Here is a 27,500-nt window from a genome sequence, read left to right on the forward strand (position 1 = left end):
CTGCTACTCTTTCTGCCTCCTGTTTGAACTCCCTACTCCCTCACAAGCTCCAGCACCTCCATTATCCCCACCCTCCCCCAATAACACCTGCCTCCCACCATCCTCCCTCTCCTTATTTCCCTCCCCCCTGTGGCCCCCTGCATGTCCCTCCCTCCTCCCTTCCCAGCCAAACACTGCCACTTTCCCCACCTTTCCTTGGGAACATCTCTTCCCTACTATCCTCCTCTTTTGATTGTTTCTTTTCCTTTACCTCCATGTATTATTCCCATTTTCCTGGCTCCTGGGGTTACATCAGGATATATATTCACATATAAGGGATTGGTACTACAATCTGCAAAAGAGGAAGAACACATGTCACTTGCTTTTCTGCTTTTGTGTTACTTAGTATAACACTCTCCAGTTCCATCCACTTACCTAAAAACTTCATAATTTCATCTTTTCTTACTGTTGAGTCAAACTCCACTCTGTAGATGTACCACATTTTCATTATTCATTCATCAGATGAGGTACACTTAATTTGCTTCCATTTCTTAGCTATTGTGAAGAAAGCAGCAACAAACATGGATGTACAAGTGTCTCTGCAATAGGACGAGTTCTTTGGGTATGTGCCAAGAAGTGATATAACTGGGTCAAATGGTAGGTTCATTTATAGGGTTTTTTTTGTTTTGTTTTTTGTTTTTTGTTTTTTTGTTTTTTTGTTTTTTTGTCTTTTTGAGACAGGGTCTCCCTGCAGTCCCAGCTGACCTGAACTCACTATGTAGACCAGGCTGGCCTTGAACTCACAACGATCCGCCTGCCTCTGCCTCCCAAGTGCTGGGATTAAAGGTGTGCACCACCATGCCCGGCTCATTTTTTTTTTAAAGAGTTAACCACATTGCTTTCCATAGGGGTTGAACCAGTTTGCAGCCCCACCAGCAGTGGATGAGTGTTCCCCTTTCCCCACATCCTCTCCAACATTTGGTATCATTTGTTTTCTTGATCTTAGCCAGTCTGACTGGGGTAAGGTGAAATCTTAATTTGCATTTTCCTAATTATTAGTAATGTTGAACGTCTTTTAAGATGTTTCATAGCCATCTTTACTTCTTCTTTTGAGAACTCTCTGTTCAGCTCCTTAGCCCGTCTTTTAATTGGGTTGCTTCTTGTCTTGGTTCTCTGTTTTTGGAGTTCGTTATATATTCTGGTTATTAAACCTCTGTCGATGTGTCGCTGGTGAAGATTTTCTCCCATTCTGTGGGTTTTCTATTTGCTTCCTTGGTTATCTCCTTTGATGTACCGAAGTTTTTTAGTTTAATGAGGCCCCATTCGTTAATTCTTGCCCTTGTTTCCTGAGCAATTGAGGTCCGATTTAGAAAATCCTTTCCTATGCCTATATCTTGTAGGTTTTCCCCAATGTTTTCTTCTAATAGTTTCAGAGTTTCAGGCTTTACATTGAAGTCTTTGAGCCATTTGGAATTGACTTTTGTGCAGTGTGAAAGATAGGGGTTTAGTTTCATTCTTCTACAAGTGGAGATCCAGTTTTGCCAGCACCATTTACTCATATTTGGGTCTCCAATTTTGTTCCATTGGTTGTGGGTCTATTTTTGTGCCCGTACCATGTTGTTTTTATGACTATAACTCTGTAATACAGCTTGAAATCTGGTATTGTAATGCCCCCAGCATTGCTCTTAGTGCTCAGGGTTGCTTTGGCTATCCGAGGTCTTTTGTGCTTCCATGTGAATCTAAGGATGCATTTTTCTAATTCTGTGAAGTATGTCACATGAATTTTGATTGGGATTGCATTGAATCTATATATTGCTTTTGATAGGATGGTCATTTTAACAATATTAATTCTTCCAATCCATGAACATGAGAGGTCCTTCCATCTCCTGGTGTCTTCCTCAATCTCTTTAACTATTTAAAATTTTCATTGTAGAGATCTTTGGTGTCTTTAGTCAGATTTATTCCAAGATATTTTTTTTTTGCAGCATTTTATTTTTTTTACAGCTATTGTGAAGGGGAGTGTTTCCATGTGCTCTTTCTCTGAATACTTGTTATTGGTATATAGAAAGGCTACAGACTTTTGTAGGATAATTTTGTAACCTGCCACTTTACTGAACCTGTTAATAATTTCTAGGAGTTATCTGCAAATTTTACTGAACGTGCCACTTTACTGAACGTGTTAATAATTTCTAGGAGTTATCTGCAAAAAGTGATAATTTGATCTTTTCCAATTATTACTCCTTTAATTTCCTTCTCTTGTCTTATTGTTCATGCAAGAGTTTCAAGTACTATGTTAAAGAGAAGTGGGGATAGCGGGCAGCCTTGTCTGGTTCCTCATTTCAATGGGAATACTTCCAGTTTTTCTCCATTTAGAATGATGTTGGCTGTGGGTTTGTTATATATGGCTTTAATTATGTTGAGGTATGTTCCCTTCAGTCCAATTCTCTCTAGAACTTTAAACATAAAAGCATGTTGAATTTTGTCAAAGGCCTTCTCTGCATCTATTGAGATGACCATGTGGTTCTTGTCATTGAGCCCACTTATGTGATTTATGACATTTATTGACTTACGTATATTGAACCATCCCTGTATCTCTGGAATAAAGCCAGCTTGATCATGGTGGATGATCCTTTTGATGTGTGTCTGTATGCGGTTTGCAAGTATTTTATTGAGAATTTTTGCATCTATGTTCATTAAGGATATGGGTCTATAGTTTTCTTTTTTGGTTGTATCTTTACCAGGCTTTGGTATGAGAGTGATGCTGGCTTCATAGAAGGAATTTGGAAGTTTTCCCTCCATTTCTATTTTTTTGAATAAATTAAGTAGTATTGGATGTAGATCTTCTTTAAATGTCTGATAGAATTCTGCTGTAAATCCATCTGGTCCTGGGCTTTTTTTAGTCGGGAGGTTTTGTATTACTGTTTCAATTTCTTTTTGTGATATGGGTCTGTTTAAGCTGTTAATCTCTTCTTGGTTTAGTTTTGGTGGTTCCGATGCCTTTAGATATGCATCCATTTCTTTTAGGTTTTCGAATTTGGTAGCATATGGGTTTTTAAAGTATTCCCTTATAATGTTCTGTATCTTTCTGGTGTCTGTTATGATGTTTCCCCTCTCATCTCTGATTTTATTGATTTGGAGGTGCTCTTTCTTTCTTTTGGTTAACTGGGCTAGTGGTCTGTCAATCTTCTTTATCATCCCCAAGTATTATTTTTTTAAAGAGCTTGCATCATCTTTATCCTATGTTCATTTTTTGTTGCCCCTGACACATCATCATGACTCTTACTTCTCCCCCTCAACCCCAAATATATGTCGTTCCAAGTGTGGAACACTGTTCATAGTACTTAAGCACTATTGCTTTCTTAATGCTCTCATCAGAAGTGAGTGTTATTTTTTCTACTTAAGCAATGAAGGAACAGGCTGAGAGGCTTAAAAAAATCTGTAGGCAGGGCTCTTGTCCAGGCTTTTGACTTCCTTTGTTCTTACAGTCACTGCTGCTCTGTTGCATTCTCAGAAATTATTTGGGGCTGGAATAAGATACATAGAGAGGTTTGGTACACTGTTTAAATAGGTTAGTTAAGAGATGACTGTCAAACTAAGTTTTAATGATGAAGAGAAGTTGGTAGACTGAAAACTGAAAGAGGCAGAACTGACTGGATTTAGTATATGGATTGCTGGTACTGCTTTTGACTCATGGTTTACAGAGAAAAGATCAGCTTCAAGGTAAAAGGACTTGCTGGATTGAGCTGCCTGAGGTTTTCAAGGGCAGTTGCCCTCTGAAGTATCCAGAGCAGTTCCTCTTGGGATGAGAAAAATGTGCTTTTCTCTTCATTGAACAGCTTTGAGGTTTTTGTTTGTTTTTCAATCCCCTTGCCTCATCCTCTTAGCTGTTTATAAGTCTTCTAAAGGAGACTTGTTCAAGCTATGGGAGATGGTGGATGTGGATCCCAGATGTACAAAAAACATGGACTCCCTTTGAAGCCTTTATAAATCTTTTCTGGTTAACACTGGTACTTACAACTGCAGTAACCACCACCACCATCACCACTCCTCCCCACCATCTGCAGCTTCTGTATCTACATATTCAATCATCTGCAGATCAAAAATACTCCAGAAAAGCCAGATGTGGTGGTACACACCTGTAATTCCAACACTCAGGAGGCAGATCAATGACATCAAGCCCAGTCTGGGCCAACCTTGTTTCAGAAATCCCAGAGAGGAAGAAAGAAAGGAGAGCAGAAGGAAGGAAAGAAATATTCTAAAAGGAAAAGAAAAATCGTGTATGTACTAAACATAATACACACTGCTTGTCATTATTTCCTAACAGTAAAGTATAACAACTGTTTCCACAGCATTTCCATTGTCTTAAGTATTGCATTGAGAGATGATTCAATTTGTATGGTCGGATGGGGGTAGGTTGTATATAAATACACCACATTGTGAAAGGAACTTGAGAATTTTGATATCTGTAAGAGGATCTTGGGACCAACCCCACAGTACCAAGTATTCCTTTTGTCAAATGCTAATTTGTAGTTTAGATAATAGGTGTTATAAAGCTTCATGGGAGAGGATCGACATCCTGGTAGAAGTAGCCAAAGCCTAATTGGATTAACTATAAAGAAGTGAGTGGGGCATCTTAATTTTGTTCTTCCTCACTGTCATGTGTGATGCTCAAAAAAATATTTTAGAGTTTAAAAAGGAAATGATAAAAAACAAAGAAAGTAGGCTTTTAAAGTGTTTTGGTAACATTGAGTCTATAGATGCTTCAGGAAGAATTAAAACCAAACCAAGAGTAATTAAGATTGTTCCTTGGCACTAACATACAGGTGCTTACTGGTAGTATTTTTTCCCTTCTATTTTTTTTCTTTAATAACTTTTAAAGTTAACTTTTGTTGTTGAGACCTTTGTTGAACTTGGTATACATCCCAGACGACTCCTTACTGTTAATCTTAGTGCTGGCTCCCAAATGCTAGGATTACAGGCATGCACCATCATAGCTCGTTCTAGAATTGACCTTTTTAAATTGAATATTAGGTGTCCATAACAGTTGAATTTTGAGGGAGGCAGTATCAGGCTCCTCTTTATATAAAAAGACAATTTTTTGTCTTGATTTTGCATATCCTTATCTTTTGTGATGCAATTAGTGTATTTTAAGGAATTCTTTAACTTTTGGGGCTGGAGAGATGGCTCAGCAGTTAAAAGCACTGGCTGCTGTTGCAGAGGACCAGGGTTTGATTCCCAGCAACCACATGGCAGCTAACAACCATCTGTTACTCCAGTTCCAGGGAATCTGTGCCCTTTTCTGACCACCTTGGGCATTGCGCGACATGGGCACTGCACAACATGGGTGGCACTTACACATGCAGGCAACACACTCAGGCACATAAAACAGAAATAATAAAACATTTTTTTAAAAAGAGTTCTTTAACTTTTATACATCCAAATAGAGACCTCGTCTAGCCTTTTGAGTCATAAGCTGTTCCTACTCTCAGGCAGGTCATGGTTGATGCTTTATTGATACAGTCCTTCATTTCAAGGTCACAATAAAGATCAGGATAGAATAACAGGGAGCTAATAAATGGGAGGATTTTGCACTTTAGCCTTGATTGACTAAAGCTTGATATCTTTTTCAGCAGATACCTTATAAAAGACAAACAGAATCAGATTTTTTCTTATTTGTGTGTGTTTCTGTGTGATGTACCCCAGGCTGACCTTGAACTCATTTTGTAGCTGAGGATGCCCTTGAACTCCTGAGCTATCATTTTAAATGCCCAGCTTTTTTCTTAAATTAACAAATTCTTGCGGGGGGAGCTGTGCTAAGTGCATAATAATTGAACTAACTTGGTTTCTTATGGTTTTTGTTTTTATGCGTATGTATGTTGAGACAGGGTCTCACTGCATAGCCTAGAATGTGCTATGTAACCCTCTCTGAATTTGAACATGTAGTGTGATCTGCCTACCCCTGCCTCCTGAGTGCTAGGATTTCAGGCATATGCCACCATACCTGCTTAATTTTGCTTTATAACAATTAAATGAGAAATGATTGACTAAAATATAAAGCTAATTCTTACTATAAAATATGTCATCTCATAGCAGTGTATAACATACAAATTTTAAATAATATTTCATATTCAATATTTAATATTTTATGTTGTATATTTAACAGTATCTTATAATTGAAAAATAAAAACCTGTGTGCTCACTGTCTAGGTCAAGAAGTAAAATGCTGCCAGACTGGAGGCTCCTTTTGTACTCCTGTGTGCACCTGCTCCCCAGCCTCTGGAGGGAGTCAGTAGTCGAGAATCATCCCCTTGCTTCTCCTTATCATTTCAGAGGGGGTGGTTTTATTGTTCATGATACCCTTTTTGTATGGCAGACAAAAACGTTTCCTTATAAAGATAAAAAATGGGAAAATGCACGAAATATGCACTCCTATATTTAATACTATCATATGAAACCACACTATGTGTATTCTTTCACTGACACAAGATGAAGGATGTGAATTTATTTCATTCATTTCCATTTCCTGCTGTGTTGTATATGGATATACCACAACATATTCCCTCATTCTGTTGTTGATGGACATTTACCTTGTTGTCTGGTCATTACAAACAGTGCTGTGAACATTCTTGTTTTTATCTTATACATGTAGTTGTTTATAAAGTTGGGGAAAAATTGTTGTATATGGTGTGATAGTCAGTGGCAAACCCTTATCAGTTGTTTGCTTTGGTCCTATGGCTCACTCTAGCTTCATTTATTTTGTATGTTCATACCTTGTATATAGAGATGACAGATTTGGGATGGGAACAGGGTCTGGGGAAGATGCTCAGCAGAAACACGAGTAAAGCAGCTAAAGAGCCAGAATCTACAAAGAAATTCAAGGATCATCTTTGCCATCTTGTCTCCTGGCAGGACTGTACCTAAGGGAGAACAGTATTTCCTGCTGCTGCTGGGGATTGAAGCAGACCCTCACACATGCTAGACAGGCACTTCATCACTGAACTATCCTGAATACTCCCTCTCCTCTGCTTTTTAAAAATATGTGATGTTATAAAGTTAGCCAGGCTGCCCTTGAACTAACTCTGTAGCCCAGGTAGATTTTGGACTTGTGATTTTCCTGCCACATCCCAGGTAGCTGGGATTCCATGTCTGTGCCACCAGGCCAGGCCAGAGAATGATACTTCAAAAGGTAATACTAGACAATCTATAGTTTTCCTAGCAGTGTTTGGAGGTGGGCCTAGTGGAGATTAACAAGCCCGTATTAAAGAAAGCAAATCAAGATTCCGGGGAATAATGCCATGCATTGATTTGATTTTTCCAGCTCAGATATCTTTACTATAGGTAATAGATAAAGTAAGGTTTCATTTTGCTTCCCTGCTCCAGGTATCAAGAAGAAACAGGTCTACAGAGGGTAAACCTGGCCAATGTCAAACAATGAATTTGAGACAGAACCAGAACTAGTCCCCAGGCCTGCTAACTGCTAGACCTGAGTATTCAGTTACATACATCTCAGGGAACTAGGAGGGAGAGGTCTGCCTCCCACCTACCATAAACCACTTGGATGTTCATCCCAGAACATTTCCCACAAATCTTTGGTAATTGCTTACACCCCAAGGTTCTTTGTAGCTGGACTTTAACATTTTCCTTCTTTCAAGGAAATGGCTATTCTATCTTTGCTATCTCACCAAGACTGAACACATACTAAATGGTTTGTAAACATTTTCCCTGTGAAGATGCAATTGAATTACAAATTTGATGTTATTCTGTAAGGGTGAAGATGAGCATATGCCTTTGGACCCTACAAGACCCCAGAGAAATGCTCACAGTATCCACAAGGAGACATAAAAGGATGTTCATACATGGCCTTGGCGGTTTAATAAAATGAGTAAAACTACCTGAATGTTCATGATTAGGAGAGCATAATTTGGTGTGTTTATATAAGAGAATACAGGAGTGAAAGTAAATATAGCTACCTGTATTACCCTGCACACATCTAACAGATGATGTTGAATGATGAGGGAATTGCTAAGTGTATAGATGACCATTAATATACAGCATTAATTATATAAATATCAGGACAGGAAAGAAGAGGAATTGGGTAAAAAGTAAACAGAGGGCTCTGACTATATCTATCTTACTTCTGAAGTTTAATTGTGGGTAAACAGGGTGGTTTTATTGTTCATGATGCCTTTTTTTGTATGGCAAAAACCTTTCCTTATAAAGATTAAAAAAAAATAGGAAAAAGAAGTGACAAATAAACGGATTAGTTAATTAAAAAAAAAACCTATAAATCACCAGGCATGGTGGCACACACGTATAATGCAGCACTATGAGGCAGAGGGCAGAGGATTGATGCAAATTCAAGTCCAGCCTAGACTATGGAATGGAGCCAGGCCAGCCAGGGTACATGGTGAGCCCTGTCTCACAACCAAGCAAAGTAAAAAAATATATATACCCTAAATCTCAACCAAATGAAGCCTCATTCCCTTTTCTTTAGCGTCTATATTCTTATCTACCCCCTTACTATTTATAAACTATATTTATCTTAGAATTTATATGCACTGTAACTCACAATAGAAATTAAAGGGTCTGGCATGGTAGCACAGGTCTTTAATCCAAGCAGCCAGGAGGCAAGAGGATAGTGAGTTTGAGGTTAGCCTGAACTGTAAACAAGACCCTGTCAAATAATTATTTAACAGTTATTTAAGGAGAAATGTGCCAAATAAAACTGCACATTGGAAAGTAGGGAAAATATCTCCTTTGAAAATTACTATACAGAATGGGAGATGTAGCTTAGTTGAGAGTGTTTGTCTAGCATGCATGAAGCCCTGGATTCCATCCCCAGCACTACATGAACCAGGTGTGTTGCTGTACACCTATAATCCCATCCCTTGGAAGTAGAAGCAGGAAGATCAAGGTTTTCCTCAGCTACATAGAGAGTTCAAGGCCAGCCTGGACTATATGATATTATTTTTTTATTGTTTTTGCTATATAACTTGAATTTTCTTTCCTCAGTAACTTATAAATACTGGTAGCTCCTTGTATTTCAGAGCATAGCAGTGGTGGTGGGTGATTAGAATGTTCTTCCTGTCCATAACCAAAAATGAAAAAGACCTTGGTAATGTAGTGCTCCAATCTATGCATTCATTAGTCTCATATTTAAAAGTAAAACAAATGAATCATTTACAGTATTATTTTAAGAAACCTGAAAGTAAATAGTATCATCTCACTTTAGCATTTCCCTTCCTATTGTTTTAACTCAAGATTAAAAAGATAATATATAAAAACCTGAACATTATAAAAGTTTTATGCATTAAATATTGGGGTTTGGTTTTTTTAAAACCTTTTTTCCAAAAGAAGCTGCTTAACACTAAACAATATCCTCCTGGATATGAATGGTATTTTTGATGGCTTACCAGTTCTTAATTGTCCATTGTTTCCTAAACTGTATTTTTAATTTCATTTGCTCTCTCCTAGGGAGTGAAGGATGGCAGCACGCCGTGCGTTAAAAGCTGTTTTGGTAGATCTCAATGGCACACTTCACATTGAAGATGCAGCTGTGCCAGGCGCACAGGAAGCTCTTAAAAGGCAAGCTATCCTCCAGGTTCAGATGACAAATATGTTTTTAAGTGCCATTTTACCAAGACAGATCATTAGCTAAATGGATGGCCTTAAGATGGCATTTCACCAGCTTACCATACATACACGAACTGCCTTGGGTTTAGCTAGAAGATGTATGCATTGTAATATCCTCCAAACATTGTTCTCCAAGCCTTTATTAGGTTTGGCCTTTTGCTCTAGTCTCTTTCTCTCTCTCTCCTACTCTCCCCCCTTCTTTCCTCTCTCCTTCCCTATCTCTCTGTCTTTTTTTAAAATCAGTAATCTAAATTTGGGAATGAAAACTCAAAAAACTAAAAAATGATAAAAATAGCATTGGAAAAATTACAAATGAATCCTGGAATCCAAGTGAAATTCATACACATATGCTTAGGCATAATTCTGCCTCCTGCTTCAAAGATCTAATATTGAATTCACAACTGTTAAAAGTAAAGCTTGAAGGGTTGGGGATTTAGCTCAATGCAAGCGCAAGGCCCAGGGTTTGGTCCTCAGCTCTGGGAGGGAAAAAAAAAAAACAGTAAAGCTTGATTGAAGGACTTGAAATTTTAGAAAGATTTCAGTAACTAAATTTAATACTTCCAAAGACTAAAGACTATCTTATGTTTCTTATATTTCTGACTTACCAGCTACAGTACTAAACAAGTCTAGATACAAGCTGAGGATGCACAGTAAAGAGAACTGAGGGATAAGGAAATGGCTCAGTCAGTAAAGTGCTTGCTATGCAAGCATGAGGACCTGAGTTTGATCCCCAACACCACTTAAAGCTAGGCATGGTAGTGTGTGCTTGTAATCTTAGCACTGGGGAGGCTAGACAGGAGACAGAGCCAGGAAGACCTCTGGGGCTCACTGGCCAGCCAGGCTAGCCAAATCTGTAAGCCTCAGGCCAATGAGAGACTTTGTCTCAAATAAAGATAGACAGTGCCTAAGGAATGACACCTAAGGTTGCCCTCTGGCCACATGCATGTACACATGTGTGCACACACATATACACACAATAATGAACTGAATGTGAATTTCTGCTTCTGTGTGTTGTGAAAAAAAATAATAAAACTAATCACTGGTATTAAGTGTCTTCATCCTAAACAAAAATTAGAGGTTTTAAAAATTAGCATTATTTAGCCTTTGGTGCTTATACTTTTCCAACTTGAATATGTTCACTGTGTGCTGTTAATCAGAAGAGGTGACAGATATAACCACTGCAAGGTATTAGGGCAAAAGATTGATATAGACTTCATCCTCTCTCCCAATGGTTACTTTGTTTAGAGAATCAAAACATACAAAAGACTTGTATAGCTGGTACTCGTCATTTGCCAGCTGTGGTTTTCATGTGGAGTCATGATGTTCATTTATAGGGGGAGGAATGATGGACAATGTATTGTTTAAAATTAAAGGGGAAGGAGCCCAAACCAAAAGGGAATTAGATGCATAGCTGGACTTCTATGACTTCCGTTCCTTAACTTGGTCTCTCTGAGTCAGGATGGATGTCCATTGATCAGTGTACTTCTATGGACAGAGCTCTTACTGCTTTCTTGATTGCTTGCTTTCTGCCCTTTGCTTTGTTGTTGCTGTTGTTTGAAACAGGGTCTCATGTATCCCATGTAGACCAGGCTGGCCTTGATCTCACAGATATCTGCCTGCCTCTGCCTCCTGAGTGCTGGGACTAAAGGTATGTGTCACCATGCCTGGCATATAGCCCCTCTTTTTAAAAGAACTGATGTTTACTCCAGCTGCCCTATCAGCCCAATATTCTTTTACTTGCGCTTCTTTGATCTATATTTGAATTATGGATATATTGATGACAATTTCAAAGTTCCTCATCTGAGATTACTGACATCTAATTTCTAGAAGCAGTTTACTTTAGAATCCATTTTAGAATGGATGGTCAACCTTGTACTGCTGATATGTCACTTTTCAAATAATCATTCACAAGCTAACAATCACACTGAGGAATACTATCGATGTGTGGAATATGCCAGTGCTGCATTGAAACAAACATCACTCATTAACAGTAAGACACACATCTTCAACTCCAGACCTCATGTTTAAGATAGAAGCCTGTTGTTAATACCATCATCACTCTGAACTGTCTTGAGTATCATATTCCTTTGGCAGTGTATCAAAACTCATATTTAACAGTGAGTTCTGGGTTGCAAAAGAATGCTTATTTTTGCACCTGTTTGTAAGTCTTTGTCTACAAGTTCAACAAAAACCACATGCCAGTACTGGCTCGTACTGCTTTTAAAATGAGCTTTCTGCTCCAGATTGAAAGAAAAATCTTCCTGTCTCTGCTGAATAGTGACACCTCTGTCAAGCTGTGTGATGGAGGAGCCTGCCATTCTGATGGGCAGGAAGGAGCCTTTACATTGTTCTGTCCTTGCAGTAGCAAGTTCCTGCCAGAGAAATCTGTGCTGGCATGGCCACTTTGGTTTCTATGGAAACAAATAGACAAGGAAAGTTGAGGGACTAGTAAAATGAAAAAAAAATTTTTAACAAATCTCATTAAAACTGATACTGTTAGTAATTGACACTAACACTTAGTCATTTTTAGGATAATAGCTGTGTTGAAATAGTCAATTTCTTTTGTGAGATAAACCACCAAATTCAATGTGTTTTGTAGAAAATCTACCACACAGATGTTATAGAGGTAATCATGATTACAGTGACTTACTTAATCATATAAATTTATTTAATATTCTTTGGGTGAACACTTTAAAAATCTTTGAAGTTTTATTTGTTTGATTGTTTGCTTTAAATTGTGGCTAGTGCTTTTATGCCTTTTGGCCTTTCGGGGCAGGCACAATATAAAATGCAAGAGGCTATTAATAAAGAATTCTAAATTATAGCTAAATTAAAATTGCTTTTAGATTTCAGAGTAAAACACTGTTAAACCAAAGGAAAAATATATTTAAAGAAAGTTAGACTCATTAACTCTTTCTCTGAAATCATGCCAGGTTAGGCAAATCCTAGAACCAAATCAATCTTGTCTGTAAATAGTTCAGGAGGAGACAGGATCTTGCTGTGTAACCCAGTCTGGCCTTGAACTTGCTATGTGGCCCAGGGCAGCCTTAACCTTTCAGTTCTCTTCCAAGCAATGATTATAGATATGAGCTACTGTGTCCAACTAGAAAGTCCATTTTGAGTCATAAAAATGGAATGTTTCTCTGAACTGCCCAAGTAGTTTCTATTTAATAACCAAAGCGACTCACTCGGGCTTAGCCATCTCTGATAACATCTCACTATGAAATATGCTTAATTATCATCTATTTGAGTTACTTGTATTTTGATGTTACTTAGAGCTGTCATAGTCTCTAATTGCATAAAGGTGGGAAGTCACTTACCTCCTTGAGCCTCAGTTTCCCAGAAGTTGCATGAATAGATAATTTTTAACATAGTTTGTCCTTCATATTCTGTGAGTAGAGTGGTATTTCATTGACTAAATTCACAGCAAAGGGCACTTAAAGTACAGAAGGCCCTCACAAAAGGTAGATGTAGCTTTTGGAGGTGAAACACTGTCCTTCATGTATAGATAATTTATAAGCATTCTGAGAAAATTAAAAAATTTTTAAGAACCAACTTTGTCCATAAAAACACTTAGTGATTTATCATCATCTTCTAACATTTGGCATAGTTCTACCGAATTAGGAGATTTTTATGAACCTAGGATATAAGAGCCACCTCTTCACTTCCTGAATTTTACTTTTCCAGGTTACGTGCTACTTCTGTGATAATTAGGTTTGTCACCAATACAACCAAAGAGAGCAAGCAAGACCTATTGGAAAGGTTGAAAAAATTGGAGTTCGATGTCTCTGAAGATGAAATATTCACTTCTCTGACTGCAGCCAGAAATTTAGTAGAGCAGAAACAAGTTAGGCCCATGCTGCTGGTTGACAGTCGTGCGCTACCTGACTTCACAGGTGAGAGAAACTTGGAAGAATTTTGAAATAAGTTCTTCATACCTAGCAATACCTGCAGTCACTCAGATGAGATGTTTATTCACATTTTCCTGGTGTTACTGAGATTTCCACAGTACTGCTAGAACTTGACTCTGAGTTGATGTTTCTCAAATGTTTTTTAACTACCATCTATAAAAGAGAGACCCACTGCATAGTAACTGTGTATGTGTTTATGTGTTAATTAATACTCTCATTTTATGAGATAGGCTTGTATTATTGAGTTGCTTGATTTTCTGATGTTACTTAGAACCTTCCAAAGTAATTTAATAATCTATTAATGAATCATGAGCCACAGAGTTTGTTTGCTTATTTGTTTGTTTGTTTGTTTTTTGAGACGAGGTAGCTCCAGCTGGCCTGGAACTCATTATGTAGACCAGGCTGACCTTGATCGCACAGAGAGTGCTAGGATTAAAAGTGTATGCCACCATGCCTGGAAGCCACAGAATTAAAAACAAAACAAACAAACCAACAAATAAAGTAGAATTATTATTTTGAGTATTACAACTCTCATATTCCCTTAACTTGGTTAAATGAGATCAAGTCCTCCCTAAAAATAGATGCCATTTGAAATACTACATATATCTCATAATAAATGTGAAATATTTTTTAGTGAGGAGAAAATAATTGTTTTCCCTTTGGAAAAAGTAACTATAGAAAAATGGATCAGAATGACTAGCACTTGAATCCAGTGATCAATGTTAATGTCACTAGAAGTGGAATAACCAGAATTCTTATGTTTCATAATGTCATATAGTAAGAAATTCATAACAATGCCCATGAAATAAACTGCCTAAAAGTTGAATATGAAGCAGTAAGATTCTTAATCTAATGAGAGATATGTAGGAAAAGTAGGGGTAAAGGAACAAATTAAATACTACAGACAATCAGCCAAATGAAGAATGTGGAGCCCTCTCCGGGGTTAGTGATCTAATTTACCAACAATGGGTAGGAGTGAACAGACAGACAGAAATATATAAGAAATGACAATCAGCTGGATATGGTGGTGCACTCCTTTGATTCTAGCACTCAGTAGGCAAAGACAGGCGAATCTCTGTAAGTTGGAGGCCACCTTGGTGTACATAAAGAGTGCCAGGGGGCTGGAGAGATGGCTCAGCGGATAAGAACACTAACTGTTCTTACAGAAGACCCGGGTTTGAATCCCAGCACCCACATGGCAGTTAACAACTGTCCATAAATCCAGTTCCAGGGGATCCAACAGTCTCTTATGTCCTCCGCAGGCATTGCACGACATGGGTGCGTTTACCTACATGCAGGCAATTACATGCATACACATAAAAAAGAATTAAAAAAAAAAAAAAGAGTGCCAGGCCAGCTGGGGCTGCATAGTGAGACCCTTGCTCGAAAAAAAAGATATCAAAGGCCTTATAGGGCTTTATTGGGCTGCCAGTTTAACCTTTCATATGTTAAAAGACAATTTGAGATATTTGGAGATACTCAAGTGTGGACTAAGTATTGGATGATATTACAGAATTATTAACGTCTTGGTATACTTATGTGAAGGTTTTAATAGTTTAATTCTTTTTTAAATTAAAAATCCTAAAATATAAAAGTGAAATGACACAATAGTCTGTGATTTGCTATATAAAGACTTCCAAAGCATATGGATAATCCACAGAACTTTTCATCAGACTTGAATCTGTGAAGGTGACTGTGCTTGTTTGTCATATGTGAAGTTCTTTTATGGTACCAAGGCCTTAAAACATGCTTTAATTACTAAATAATATGCATGAAACTAAAAGTAGATTAGGTAATGTGTATAAGCTGTAGAATTCTACACTGAAGTGTTTATACTTCCAAAGTGTACTGGGCAGAATAATCTCTTAACCCTTGAGTTATGGCTGTAGTAAAAATGTACACTTATTGATGATTTATTGTGCAATGTGACAGTTTTAAGTTGTATTTTTAAGCTCTTATATTTTCCCATTGCCAGGAATACAAACAAGTGATCCTAATGCTGTGGTCATAGGACTGGCACCAGAACATTTTCATTATCAGATCCTGAATCAAGCATTCCGGTAAGCTGTTTATTTCATCTGATCGTATATTCTCCTTTCATTCCATCTTTAGACTTTGTCACTTAAGATTTTGTGTTTAAATTTCTAACTACCTAGATTGTACATGAAGATGTACGTCTTCAAAGTCACTTCAGGGTCAACATCAAATAATATTAACTGTCTTAGTTTTTGTGTTGTTAAATTTTTTATTGTTTTTATTTATTTGTATGTATTTCTACATGTATACACATGAAGCATGTGCTACAGTATGTATATGGAGGCCAGAAGAAATTGGTTCTTTCCTTCCACCATGTGGATCCAAGAGGGTTGAACTCAGGGCATCAGGCTTGGTGGCAATACCTTTATCTGCTGAGTCATCCCATCAGCCCTCATTTCCATTTTTGTAATGATCAGGATGTTAATATGTGATGACATTAGTTTTTTTCTTGTTCATAGAATCAATATTCTACAACAGAAATTCATAATAAAACTGCAACTGTAAGGGAGTAGTTTTTTTATTATTACTGCTGTTATTTTCCACTGACAGTGCTAATCTCTGAAAGAAAGTAGCATCAAGCTAATCAACAATAAATATGATTCCCCATCCACTGAGAAACCAGGCTGTGGAAAGGGTTGTGCCGCTGACTGTACTTTCAGAGAAACCCACAATTGAGTGATAATGACGGGCTAGACTGGGATAGTGATGGTAGGTGTGAAAGTGAAGATTCCAGTAGTGTCCACATGGCTTGCCAGATCACTAGGGTGGGACTGAAGAAGAGGGAGTCAAAAGAATGTCCGGATTTCTGGCCTCTGCAAGTAGCAGAGAGCCCTGATGGGCCATAAGTAGAGAAGAGTGGTTGAAGACATTGACCTGTGAGACAACCAAGTAGAGATATTCCAGCGGTATTGGTGGACACAGAACATAGATGTTCTAAGGCCTGTCTGTGTGTGCATCTCACCTGTGTGAACTTGCAGCCACTCCTGGAGGGCAGACCATGTACCTGCTCTCTTCCCAAAATAAGTTGGACAGAGTTTAACCTGCAAATCTGATCAAGAGCAAGATTGTGAGTTTTTCCTTAAAGTTTTCATTTTCTCATCTTACCTTTTTATTTCTTTTTTAAAATTCTCTTTTATTACAAATAGTGTAATTTGCCTTTGCAGATATTACAGGATATATTTAATTAATTTTTTAAAAAATTAATGGTCTGATAGAAGACCAAGGATACAGTTCAGTTGGTGGAGTGCTTGCCTAGCATGCAGAAAGCCCTGAGTTCAATCCCCAGCACCACATCAACCAGATATGGTGGCACACATCTGTAATCCCAGCACTCAGGAGGTGGCATCAGGAGAATCAGAAGTTCACAAAGTTATCCTCAGCTACATAGAGAGTTCAGGGCCAGCCTGGAATACATGAGACTCTGTCTCAAAACAACAACAACAAACAAAAATCATTACTTGGTAGATAGTTGGGGTTTTTTTGTTTGTTTGTTTGTTTTTTGTGTCTTTTGTTTTGTTTTTGAGACAGGATCCCTCTGTAGTTCCAGCTGGCCTGTAATGTGCTATGTAAACCAGGCTGGCTTCCATCTCACTGAGATCCACCTGCCTCTGCCTCCTGAGTGCTAGGATTAAGGTGTGCCCCGCCACACGCAGCAGATGTTTAGTGTTTATCTACAAGAATGCTATTTTTATTTTTTCCTTCCACTACAAGGATCTACAAGAATCACTGTCTGCTTAATGTAGAATTCATTTCTTGATGTATATGCCCTAAAATCAGAAACACTGGACACTTTAATTAAACACAGTAGCAGGTTCACACATCTGTCACATTGTTTGCTGTCAGTTTGAAAAATGGCTGCTCTAGTGTGAAATCTGTATGGGTAGAAATAGCACTTTGAGGATAGCACTTTTTCCTTATGTGCATGGTCATTTAAGTCATTGGTTAATGGAAACCACCACTACTTAATGCACTATCATTTGCAACTCCCTTATTCACCGTGATACTCAAGCCCTTATTTAAAACCCATTTGCTTTAGTTACTGCCTGGACATCCATTGCTATGCCAGATTGCTTTATGGCATACAGTATTAAAATGTCTTATTCTTTACCTACCTTAATTGTCCTGCTTTAGTTTCTTGTGTGCCCTCCGTATGGAATGCCTCCAGCTTTATCAAAGTCAGTGTTCATTTGAATAGAAAACCTGCATTACTTCTTAGCTCCTGTTACCTTGTATGCATTCCTCTGGCCACAGAATTCAAGTAGAAGCTATTGATTGATTTTAGCTGATAATTTGGGAAGGACATATTTAATAGGAAGTTGGAAGGTCTCTGTCTTAAATGAATACTAGACTCAGGGTAATAAAAATGTATGTTGACATAATACTGTCTTTGTAATTGCTCGGATGCTGTCTAATTAGTATACTTTCCTAACCATATTGATTTTTGCAAACACCACATTTTAAAGCATTACAGTGTACTTATAGGTCAACTCTAATTTCACAAATGCACGTAACAGCTGGATGGAGAGTTAACAAGGATTTTAGGTCTCGCCCTTGTTTGCATATTGATGTTTCCACAGAGACTATCCTTCCAACCAGTGACTGCAGCTGTTTGGATTGTATGTATCGCAAATGAACCACCGATTAAATTACTATTCAGGTTGATAATGAGAATAAACATTGGTTGTTAAAGCCTACTGCATAGATGCCTTCATAGACATTATGCATTGGGACAGATGCATCAAATTTTATATTATACTGCCTCATACCTATTGTGTTTTTTAATGAGCTGGCCTCTCTAAAGTGCATGGTACTCATATCCATACATCTTACTTGCTTGAATGAAACTGAGAATGATTTTAAGGATTTGGGGAAAGAATGTAAGCCAGTTATAAAAAATGGATATGATTTGGGTTTGTTTTGTCTAAAACATTCAAATCCTAAGAGCCATTAATACTCCCCCCTTTACTTAATGCTTAATATACAAAGAATATTGCATTTTTTATACCTATCAGCTATCTTAAGAAGTAGAATTTAGGCCCACAAGATGGCTCATCAGGTAAAGGTACTTGCTGCCAAGACTGACAACCTGAGTTCAATCCCCAGGACCCACATAGTGATTGGAAGGAGAGAACTAACTCTTATGAGTTGGCCTCTGACCTCCACATGTGTACCATGACACATACATACACACACACAAATAAATAAATAAATGTTAAAAAAATTAAAAAGTGGGAATTATCAGTACATTTGCTCTCTATAAATATCTTCCCGGTTTTCATCCAGGACCCCTTGGTAATCATTGCAGGCATCAGGATTATGCATTTAGTGTTCTCATTTTCATATATTTCTTTATAGTTTTAATTCATGGAAGTAAGTCTAAGTAATATATTAATTTTTTAATCTTATATAATGCTTATTAGTTTGCTTTCTTTCCTAGAAATACAGGATTCATCAGTATGACTATAGTTCTAGTTTGTTGATTTTTTTTTTTACAACAGTGTTACTAGATTATAGAAGTCTTTTTTAAATTTTATGATCTTAGCCAGGCATGGTGACTCATGAGGCACTCGGAAGGCAAAGGCAGGCAGATCTCTGTGAGTTCAAGGCCAGCCTGGTCTACATAGCAAGTTCCAGGTCAGCTGGGGCTACAGGGAGAGCCTAACTCAAAAAGACAAAAAAATAAAATAAAAATAAAAAATTTATGATCTTAACTAGAAGCTCGAGTATTTAAATATGATGATCACTCTTAGGAAGAAGTCTACATAAGCAAATAGATTGCAATAATAAACTAACCTGAACTTAGTATTAATAAGACTAAAAAATACCCAATCGTGAAAATAGTATGTCTTCATTGAGGAAAATTATAAATGCGCAAAGAAAAACAAACTAAAAATTATCTATTCCTGCCACCTAAATAAAGATAATCATAGCTGTTTTAGCACATACCCAGTTTATTTTTGTGCACATACATGCTTATATGTAAATGAAGATACAAGCCTTGAATAGACTATTATGAACATTTGACTTTTGCAAACCTAATATTAGGTGTATGTTTTCTGTATTAAATATTTTCCTAAAACATGTTTAAGGCTACAATATGTTCCACTTTAAGAAACAGTACATGGTAGCTGGGCATGGTGATGCATACCTTTTATCCTAGCTCTCAGGAGGCAGTGACAGGAGGACTTCTGTGAGTTCCAGGTCAGCCTGGTCTACATAGTAAGGTCCAGGCTAGCCAATGCTACATATTGAAACCCTGTCTCAAAAACTTAAACATGCAGGGAAGCCCAAAATGTTAGGGAAAGCATGGTCTCTAAATTACTCAGAAAAGCAGGCAGACGTAAGGAAGCTGCATGGCTGCTACGGGTGAACTACTGCTCCAGGAGCAGGGATTCTGGGAAGGAAAGGTTTATTAATTCATTAAAGGACTGATCATTCTGCCAGTCTCTTTAGTGTGGTATAAGGGAGCCCACCTTCCTAGGGCTGGTTCTTTGGCTAAGTGATTGACCTGGGTACTGAGATTCTAGTCTCTTGACCAGAAAGGAGCTTTTCCTTAATGGGCCTTTATTGCCTCTCTGGAATTAGGAGATTCTTGTGGTTTCTGTTGAATGGTGAATTGCTTGCGTAGGGACAGATCTTTTTTTAAGAAAAAATAACAGAATTAAGTACTCCAGTGTATTGAATTCTTTAGTCAAGGAAGACAAAGGAAAGGGCTGGAGCGTTGGCTCAGCAGTTAAGAACACTGGTTGTTCTTGTAGAAGACCCGGGTTCAAATCCCAGCACCCACATGGCAGCTAACAACTGTCTGTAACTCCAGTCCCAGGGGATCCAACAGCTCTTCTGTCCTCCTCGGGCATTGCACGACATGGGTGCACTTACCTACATGCAGGCAATACACACATACACAAAAAATAAAAATAATAAACAAATTTTTTTAAAAAGACAAAGGAAGAAAAAGATTAACAGTGATGGCCTCTGTGTTTGTATGTAACTCTTGAATCTTTTGAAGTAATTAGAGTCCTAAGCAAGAGGAATTTCAGGGCTGTGTGGTACTAGGGTCAAATCAGAACTGTTTTTGTGGGCTTCTTCCATGTTTGAAATGGTGTCTGCTATGTAGTCTCCTTAATTAAAGTCCAAAAAGGGTCACTGAGATAGCTTAGTGGGCAGTGGTGCTGGCTTCCAGGCCTGATGACCTGAGTACCATCCCTGGAACCCACATGGAAGAAGGAGAGTACTGACTCCTACAAGTTGTCCTCCGACCTCCATTTGTGCACTGTGGCACATCTGTACCTCCCCAGATGCACACACTTACAGAATAAATTAAGTCCAAACAATAGAAAGTTCAGGCGTTGGACATGAGAAATACAGAAAATGCAACTCAAAAGATTTTATATGCCTGTGTATCCTCTACTTACAGCAAAGAACGTTTCCTTCACCAAAGCCCTTTACCTGGCAGTGCTGCTCCTTCCATGATGTAACCACTGCTCTGACCTGTCAAAATGGACGGTTCTTCGTCACATGGCGAAATCACTGAAAGGACACTCCCCTCCCTCCCTCCCTTCCTCCCTTCTTCCTCCCTCTGTTTTTGAAGTTTAACCAAGTTTTGTCATGTTGCTGTGCTTTACTGTTGCTCTGGCTTTTCTTCATGTTGTACAGCAGCAGTCTGTGGCATGAGCTTTCCGTGATTTCTTTGTTCTGCTGTTAATGGGCATTTATTTTGTTTTCCAGTTTGCTGATATGAATAAAGCTTCTATAAGCATTGTTTTGTATATCTTTGGGGGACATATGCATTTGGTTCTCTTGGATAAAGATTTAGAAGTGAAATTACTAGGTAACGGGATAGGTAATTGTTTAGCATTAGTCAGTATGTCCAAACAGCTTTTGGTGCCTGTACCAAACCACGCATCCTCACTAGTTCCAATTACTCTCAACAGTCTATTGATAATCTACAGCACTGGAGCTGCTCTGTTTGAAGTAAACAGTGTTATTTTTAATGAGGCTCAGCATGTATTTCTCTGATGAGTAATGTTGTTGGAAAACTTCTCATGTGGTAATTGGACATAAGATAGCTTCTTTTATGATACGTTCATTCAAATCTTTTTCTGGTTGGGTTGTCTTTTTTATTGATTTGTAAGGTTTTTGTTGTTGTTTTAATGTGTTATATATACAAGGCTTTGTTTTGATTAGGTGTCCTGTAGATATCTTAACTCTCTGATTTGCCTTTTTATTCTCCTATTAATACAAGAACATGAAGTTCTTGATTTTGATGGGGTCCAATTTGGCAATATTTTCTTCTGTTCTGCTTAATAAATCTTTACCCCCAGGACATGAAGATACTAGTTTTCTTTTGTACGCTATTACCTTTAATGATTAGGTATAGGTATAGGATCTGTTTGTCTCTTTTTTTTTTTTTTTTTGAGACAAGGTATCCCTGTAGTCCCAGCTAACCTGGAACTTAACTATGTAGACCAGGCTGGCCTCGATCTTACAGAGATCTGCCTGCCTCTGCCTCCCAAGTGCTGGGATTGAAGGCCACACCTGGCCTGTTGGAATCTCTATGACTCATATGAAGTAAGAGTGAGTTTTGAGACAGAGACTACCTATGTACCCCCGCCTGACACTGAACTTGTATTCTCCTGACTCAGCCTCTCAAGAGCTGGGATTATGTGTGTCCACTACCATACCTAGTAGAGTTCACTTTTTTAAAAATATATGTATGCAGTTGTTCCCCAAATACTACAAAGACCCATTCTTTTCCCTACTGAATTACATTTGTGCTTTTGAAATACTTAAGTGAGCACATATATGTGACTTGTTTGCAGATTATTTTTTAAATTAATTTATTTTTATTTTATGTATGAGTATTTTGCCTGCATGTATGTAGTGCACCTCTGTCATGCAATGCCCATGGAGGCCAGAAGAGAGAGGGTATTGGATCTCCTGGAACTGAAGTTACTAACAGCTGTTAGCTGCCATATGGGTGCTGGAAACCAAACCCCAGTTCTCTGCAAGAGCAACCAGTATTCTTAACTGCTGAGCCAGCTCTCTAGCCTCATTGTTTCTAGATTTTTTTAAATCACTACACCAACATGATTACTACAGCTTTGTTGTAAGTCTTCATGTATGGTATGTAGCCTTCAACATTATGTTTCTTTAAGATTGTCTTGACTCTTCCTCATCCTTTGCATTTCCATATAAACTTTAGAATCAACTTGTTAATTTCTATTTTAAAAAGTTCCTGGACATTTTATTGATGTTTTATTAAATAAATGGATTTGAGTAGGATTTGCATATCTTCCAGTCTATAACAATGAAATCTATTCTTGTGTATTTACAGTTCTTAAAGCTTCTCTCATCAATGTTTTGTTGTTTTAAAGTATGTATGGGTCTTAGACATAGTTTGTTCTATTATGATAGACTGAGGCTCTACTTACTCTGCTAGTGAGGCTCCCTTAATTTGTTACATTAATCCTTATATTTCATAATGTTTGATGGTACGGTAATGATATTTTCTTAAATTTTATTTTTATTTGCCATTGCTAATACATAGACGTGCCATTGGGTTCTGTGTAGTAACCTGTGTCCAGCATCCTTATATCTTCTTACTAATTCTGATGACACATTTATTTATTGGTTTCTATAGTAACCTTGTTCAGCAGCCTTACATCTTCTTGCTAATTCTGATGACCTTTTTATATGTAGAATCTTTTGACTTGCATTTTCTACATGGACAGTTGTTTCTGGCTAGAAATAATGACAGTTTATTTCTATTTCTACTTCTTTTTCTTGCCTTATTGTGCTGCTGGGGACCTCCTGTTTTTACTAAACAAAAGTGATGATATTTTCACCACTGTCAACATCTTAGGTGATCTTACTAGATCATTGAACTGTGTACATGCATTTTATTTGACTTCTGATTCTACCCAGAAATTAGGTAGGTTGTCATACATATTCTGTTTTTTTTATTTCATCATTTTCTCTGACTATCTTACGTTTTTTAGAAGATTTGTATTTCATGTGGAAATTGAGTCCTCATCTTTTCAGTAATTAATAAGAGAATTGCTGCATTAATGTGACATTGGAGGTATTCTGAGGGGGTCCCAAGTAATTAAATACTAATGGAGTTTTCCCTTTTCATGATTCACTATTGTTTTAATTTGAACTTTGGGTAGTTTGCCATGTTTATTGGTATCAGGTTTAAACATGTTGAATGTTAATGCACTGACAATTGTCTTGCTCACTGGTTCTCAACTGGGAATAATTTTGCCTCCTAGGGAACATTTCACAGTGTCTGGAGACAGGTTTTAGATATCATAACTGAGGAAGAAAGGTGCCACTGGCATCTGGTGGGTAAAGACTAGTGGTTTTTAAAGTATGTATGGATCTTAGACATAGTTTGTTCTGTTATGATAGACTGAGGCTTTACCTACTCTGCTACTGAGGCTTCTTTAATTTGTTACATTAATTCTTGTATTTCATAATACTTTATGTTATTGTAATGATGTTTTCTTAAATTTTATTTTTATTTCCTGTTGCTAATACATAGACGTGTCATTGGGTTCTGTGTAGTAACCCTGTGTCCAGCATCCTTTAAGTAGTGCTAAACTTCCTGCAACATATAGGGCATCTTTCTACAAAAAGTCTTAATGAATTTCAGCAAGTCATTTCATTTCTGGCCCCATTACTAAGGCTCACAAACATGAAATGATGTGCTGTTGCTATTTTAAGTGTGTAGATATGGTACATTATTTATGAATAAAATAGTTGTCATTATTGTCAGAGAGATACTATGAGGTTGCCTACATGCATGTTATATGTTATCTCCCAGGAATGTATTATTTCCCCTGTTAATGATCACAGCCCTGAGACATACAAAGATTCATTCAGTAATTAATTTAGAATCATATGGTTTTTTTCTGGTCTTTTTGAGACAGGGTCTCTCTGTAGCCCCAGGTGGCCTAAAACTTGCTATGTAGACCAGACTAGCCTCAAACTCACAGAGCTCTGCCTGCCTCTGCCTCCCAAGTACTGGGATTAAAGGCATGCACCACCATACTTGGCAGAATCATATGTCTTTAAAAAAAATTATTGTGTGAGTATTTTGCCTGTGTGCATATAAGTGCACTGGCATGTGCAGTGCCCACAGAGGTCAGAAGAGGGCATCAGATCCCCTGGAACTTGAGTTATAGATGGTTGTTAGCCACCATGTGGGTGCCAGGAACCAAACCCAGGTTCTCTACAATAGCAGCCAGTGCTCTTAGTTGCTGAAACATCTCTCCAGCCTACCAGGTCTTTTTCTTTTTCTTTTACTTTTTTTTTTTAAGCAAAAATACAGCAATGAGTAAAACTGAAGGGCTTTGTGGAAATTACATTCCAATGAGGAAGACAGACCAACCACCATTGGATAGAATTACACATCATGACAAGTGGTGTACAGGAAAACAGGAGATAAACACATTACATGTGAAGAGAAGCCCATTTCTTCAAATAAGGAGATTGGGAATGCCTTCCTTGATGCCCTAATATCTAAGCTGAGACCTGTCTAATGGGCAGGAGAAAGCTGTATGAAAAGCATGGGACCATTCAAGTAGAGAGAACACCATGGGTACACTGAGGCAGGAGACAGTTTGGAATTCTTTAGGAAATGTGAATGGACAGGGGTGTCTATGTATCTGCACCGTAAGAAGGTGGCTTGAGATGAGATGGGGCAAGTCGAGGAACACAGGAAGGGCCTAACAGGCTGTGTAAAGGACTTGCATTTCATAGTGTTTGCAGTGAGAACTTATTAGGATTTTAAGAAGGAAAAGAACATGATCACGTGGGTGATGTTTAGATTCCCACTGTTGCCTGTGCAGTTTATTGGAGTAATAGGGCAAGAGCAGATGCAGGAAGACCAGTGGGAAGGCTATTGTAGTTCAGGTGAGAGACCAAGACAGTTTTGAGACACTTTAGTTTTTGTTTTGAAAGAAGTTACTGGGGTGGCATGGGAGGTAGTGAAGGGTAGTAAGAAATCAAGGATAACTACTGGGTTTCAGGCATGAGTAACTGGGTGAGTTTACTGAGATGGAAAAGATTAGAGGAGAAAGATTTTGAGGGACCAGGGCAAGGGAGACTCGTTTGTTGGACATGTGGTGCTTGACAGTTACTCAAGCTGCAGCCCATCTTCAGTGGAAGTGATGATAGTCTGGCATGGTCCTGAGAAGGTGAAGTTATCTGAAAAACTAGTGGAGTGTATCTAAGAGAGTGCTAGATTGCTTTAGAGTTCCAGGTTCTAACCCTGGTTCTGGTTCCCTATGAAACAAAGCAGCTTTGACTTGATGGGCCTTAAAGTCCCTTTCAACAGCGTTTTGTGGTTTTGAATTTTAATTATCCACTCAGCTTTTCTCTTGCTGCCTTGCCTGAAATTTTCTTACTATAGTTCTTTTCCCTGGCTAGGATTTGTTCATTTTTGTTTTGTTTTGGGATTTTTTTTGTTTTTACTACCTGGAATTTACAGCCAGAGATTTTGTTGTCAGGCCTTCTTTGCTTTTCTCTTTATTTCTTATGTCACAACAGGCTTATACTTAGAAAATTTTAGATTCCCTGCTGATATGTAATTTCTAGTAACAGAAACATAAAACCACCCCTTGTTGCCTGTTTAGTAGGTATAAAAGCACTCCAAGTGCAGAGCTGCAGACAAAGTTCAGCAGTTAAGAGCACTGGCTGCTCTTGCAGAGGCCCTGAGTTTGATTCCCAGCACCCACATGGCAGCTAACTGTCTGTAACTCCAGTTCCTGGGGATCTGACACCCTCTTCTGACCTCCACAGGCATTGCTCAACATGGGCGCACTTAAATACATGCAGGCAATATACTCATACACATAAAATAAAAATGAATAAATAAAATGTAACAAAAAAGTACTCCAAGTATAATTTTTTTTTCCTTGAGACAGGGTGTCACTATGTAGTGACTTGAGATCCTCCTGCCTCTCCTTACCAAGTTCTGGGAATTCATGTGTGTGTTACCATGCCTGGCATGTGCTTGCTCTGTCTCTGTCTCTCTCTCTGTCTCTCTCTCTGTCTCTCTCTCTGTCTCTCTCTTTCTCTCCTTCTCTTTAAAGACAGGTTTTCACTGTGTAGCCTTGGCTGGCCTGGAACTCACTATGTAAACCAGGCTCGCCTTGACCTCAGAGAGATCCACATGCCCTTGCCTCCCAAGTGCTGGAATCAAAGGCATGTGTCACCACACCTGTCTACTGGCTCGATGTTTTATATTTTTTCAGACATATTAAGCCATAAAAGACTTTTAAATCTGTGTCCTAGAAAACATTTACTTTCCATTCAGCCTAAATATGTTTTAGTTCTTCCAAGATCCAGTGGAACTCATGCTGAGCAGGAAGAGTAGAGGCAGGAACCGCCTCCCAGAGATGCACATCTTTCCCAGCCTTGTGCAGAGCCAGTTCCCACTTAGAGAAATGGAGGGGAGCCCACAGGTTCAGCCCTTCCAGGGAAGGCACTAAAATACTGCCTCGGAATTAAGTATACACATCAATCAGGCTGATAAGTCTCATCCCCAGTTAGTATATAATAAAATATTAACAGAGCTAAATCAAATGAGTTTTTAGTTTAGCTATATAAGTGGAAAGCAATTTTGAGGTCTGTTGCATAAAGAATTCCAGTTCCGTGGTACAGAAACAAATAAATGGGATTGGGAGGCGGGGTAGATGAGTCACCCATCACTGCCTCACATCTGTGGTTCTTTAAGGCCAGCACGGGCTTTTTAGGGTTATTCTAATACTGAATTTCAAGATCTGCTTTCAGAAATAAGTTTAGTGTTGGTGAATAAATTTGAAGGCTCTGTCTTATGTTGTGAGCAATTTGTAGTAACTAACAGTAAACCCCTGTAATAGTCCAGTATTGGTTTTTACTTAATAAAATATTTAATCATGAATGTCTGAATTC

The 27,500-nt window shown here is 38.1% G+C and overlaps 1 protein-coding gene and 1 non-coding gene across 4 annotated transcripts in view; one reads left to right on the forward strand and one right to left on the reverse strand.

Annotated features, from left to right (window-relative positions):
* Positions 1-27,500, forward strand: part of Hdhd2 (haloacid dehalogenase like hydrolase domain containing 2) — a 40,918-nt gene that overhangs the window by 2,504 nt on the left and 10,914 nt on the right. For all 3 annotated transcript variants that reach the window (XM_017796318.2, XM_008825899.3, XM_008825900.3), the window contains exons 2-4: positions 9,454-9,564; positions 13,300-13,508; positions 15,499-15,583. In XM_017796318.2, the coding sequence (XP_017651807.1) occupies positions 9,464-9,564; positions 13,300-13,508; positions 15,499-15,583 (395 nt within the window). In that variant the 5' untranslated portion in view covers positions 9,454-9,463. The remainder of the gene's footprint in view (positions 1-9,453; positions 9,565-13,299; positions 13,509-15,498; positions 15,584-27,500) is intronic.
* On the reverse strand, positions 11,691-11,818 carry LOC115068944. The gene has a single exon (XR_003848283.1). It is a non-coding gene; the product is annotated as a small nucleolar RNA SNORA40 (small nucleolar RNA).

This window comes from Nannospalax galili, unplaced genomic scaffold (assembly GCF_000622305.1).
Source record: "Nannospalax galili isolate Female #2095 unplaced genomic scaffold, S.galili_v1.0 scaffold169, whole genome shotgun sequence".
Lineage (NCBI taxonomy): Eukaryota > Metazoa > Chordata > Mammalia > Rodentia > Spalacidae > Nannospalax > Nannospalax galili.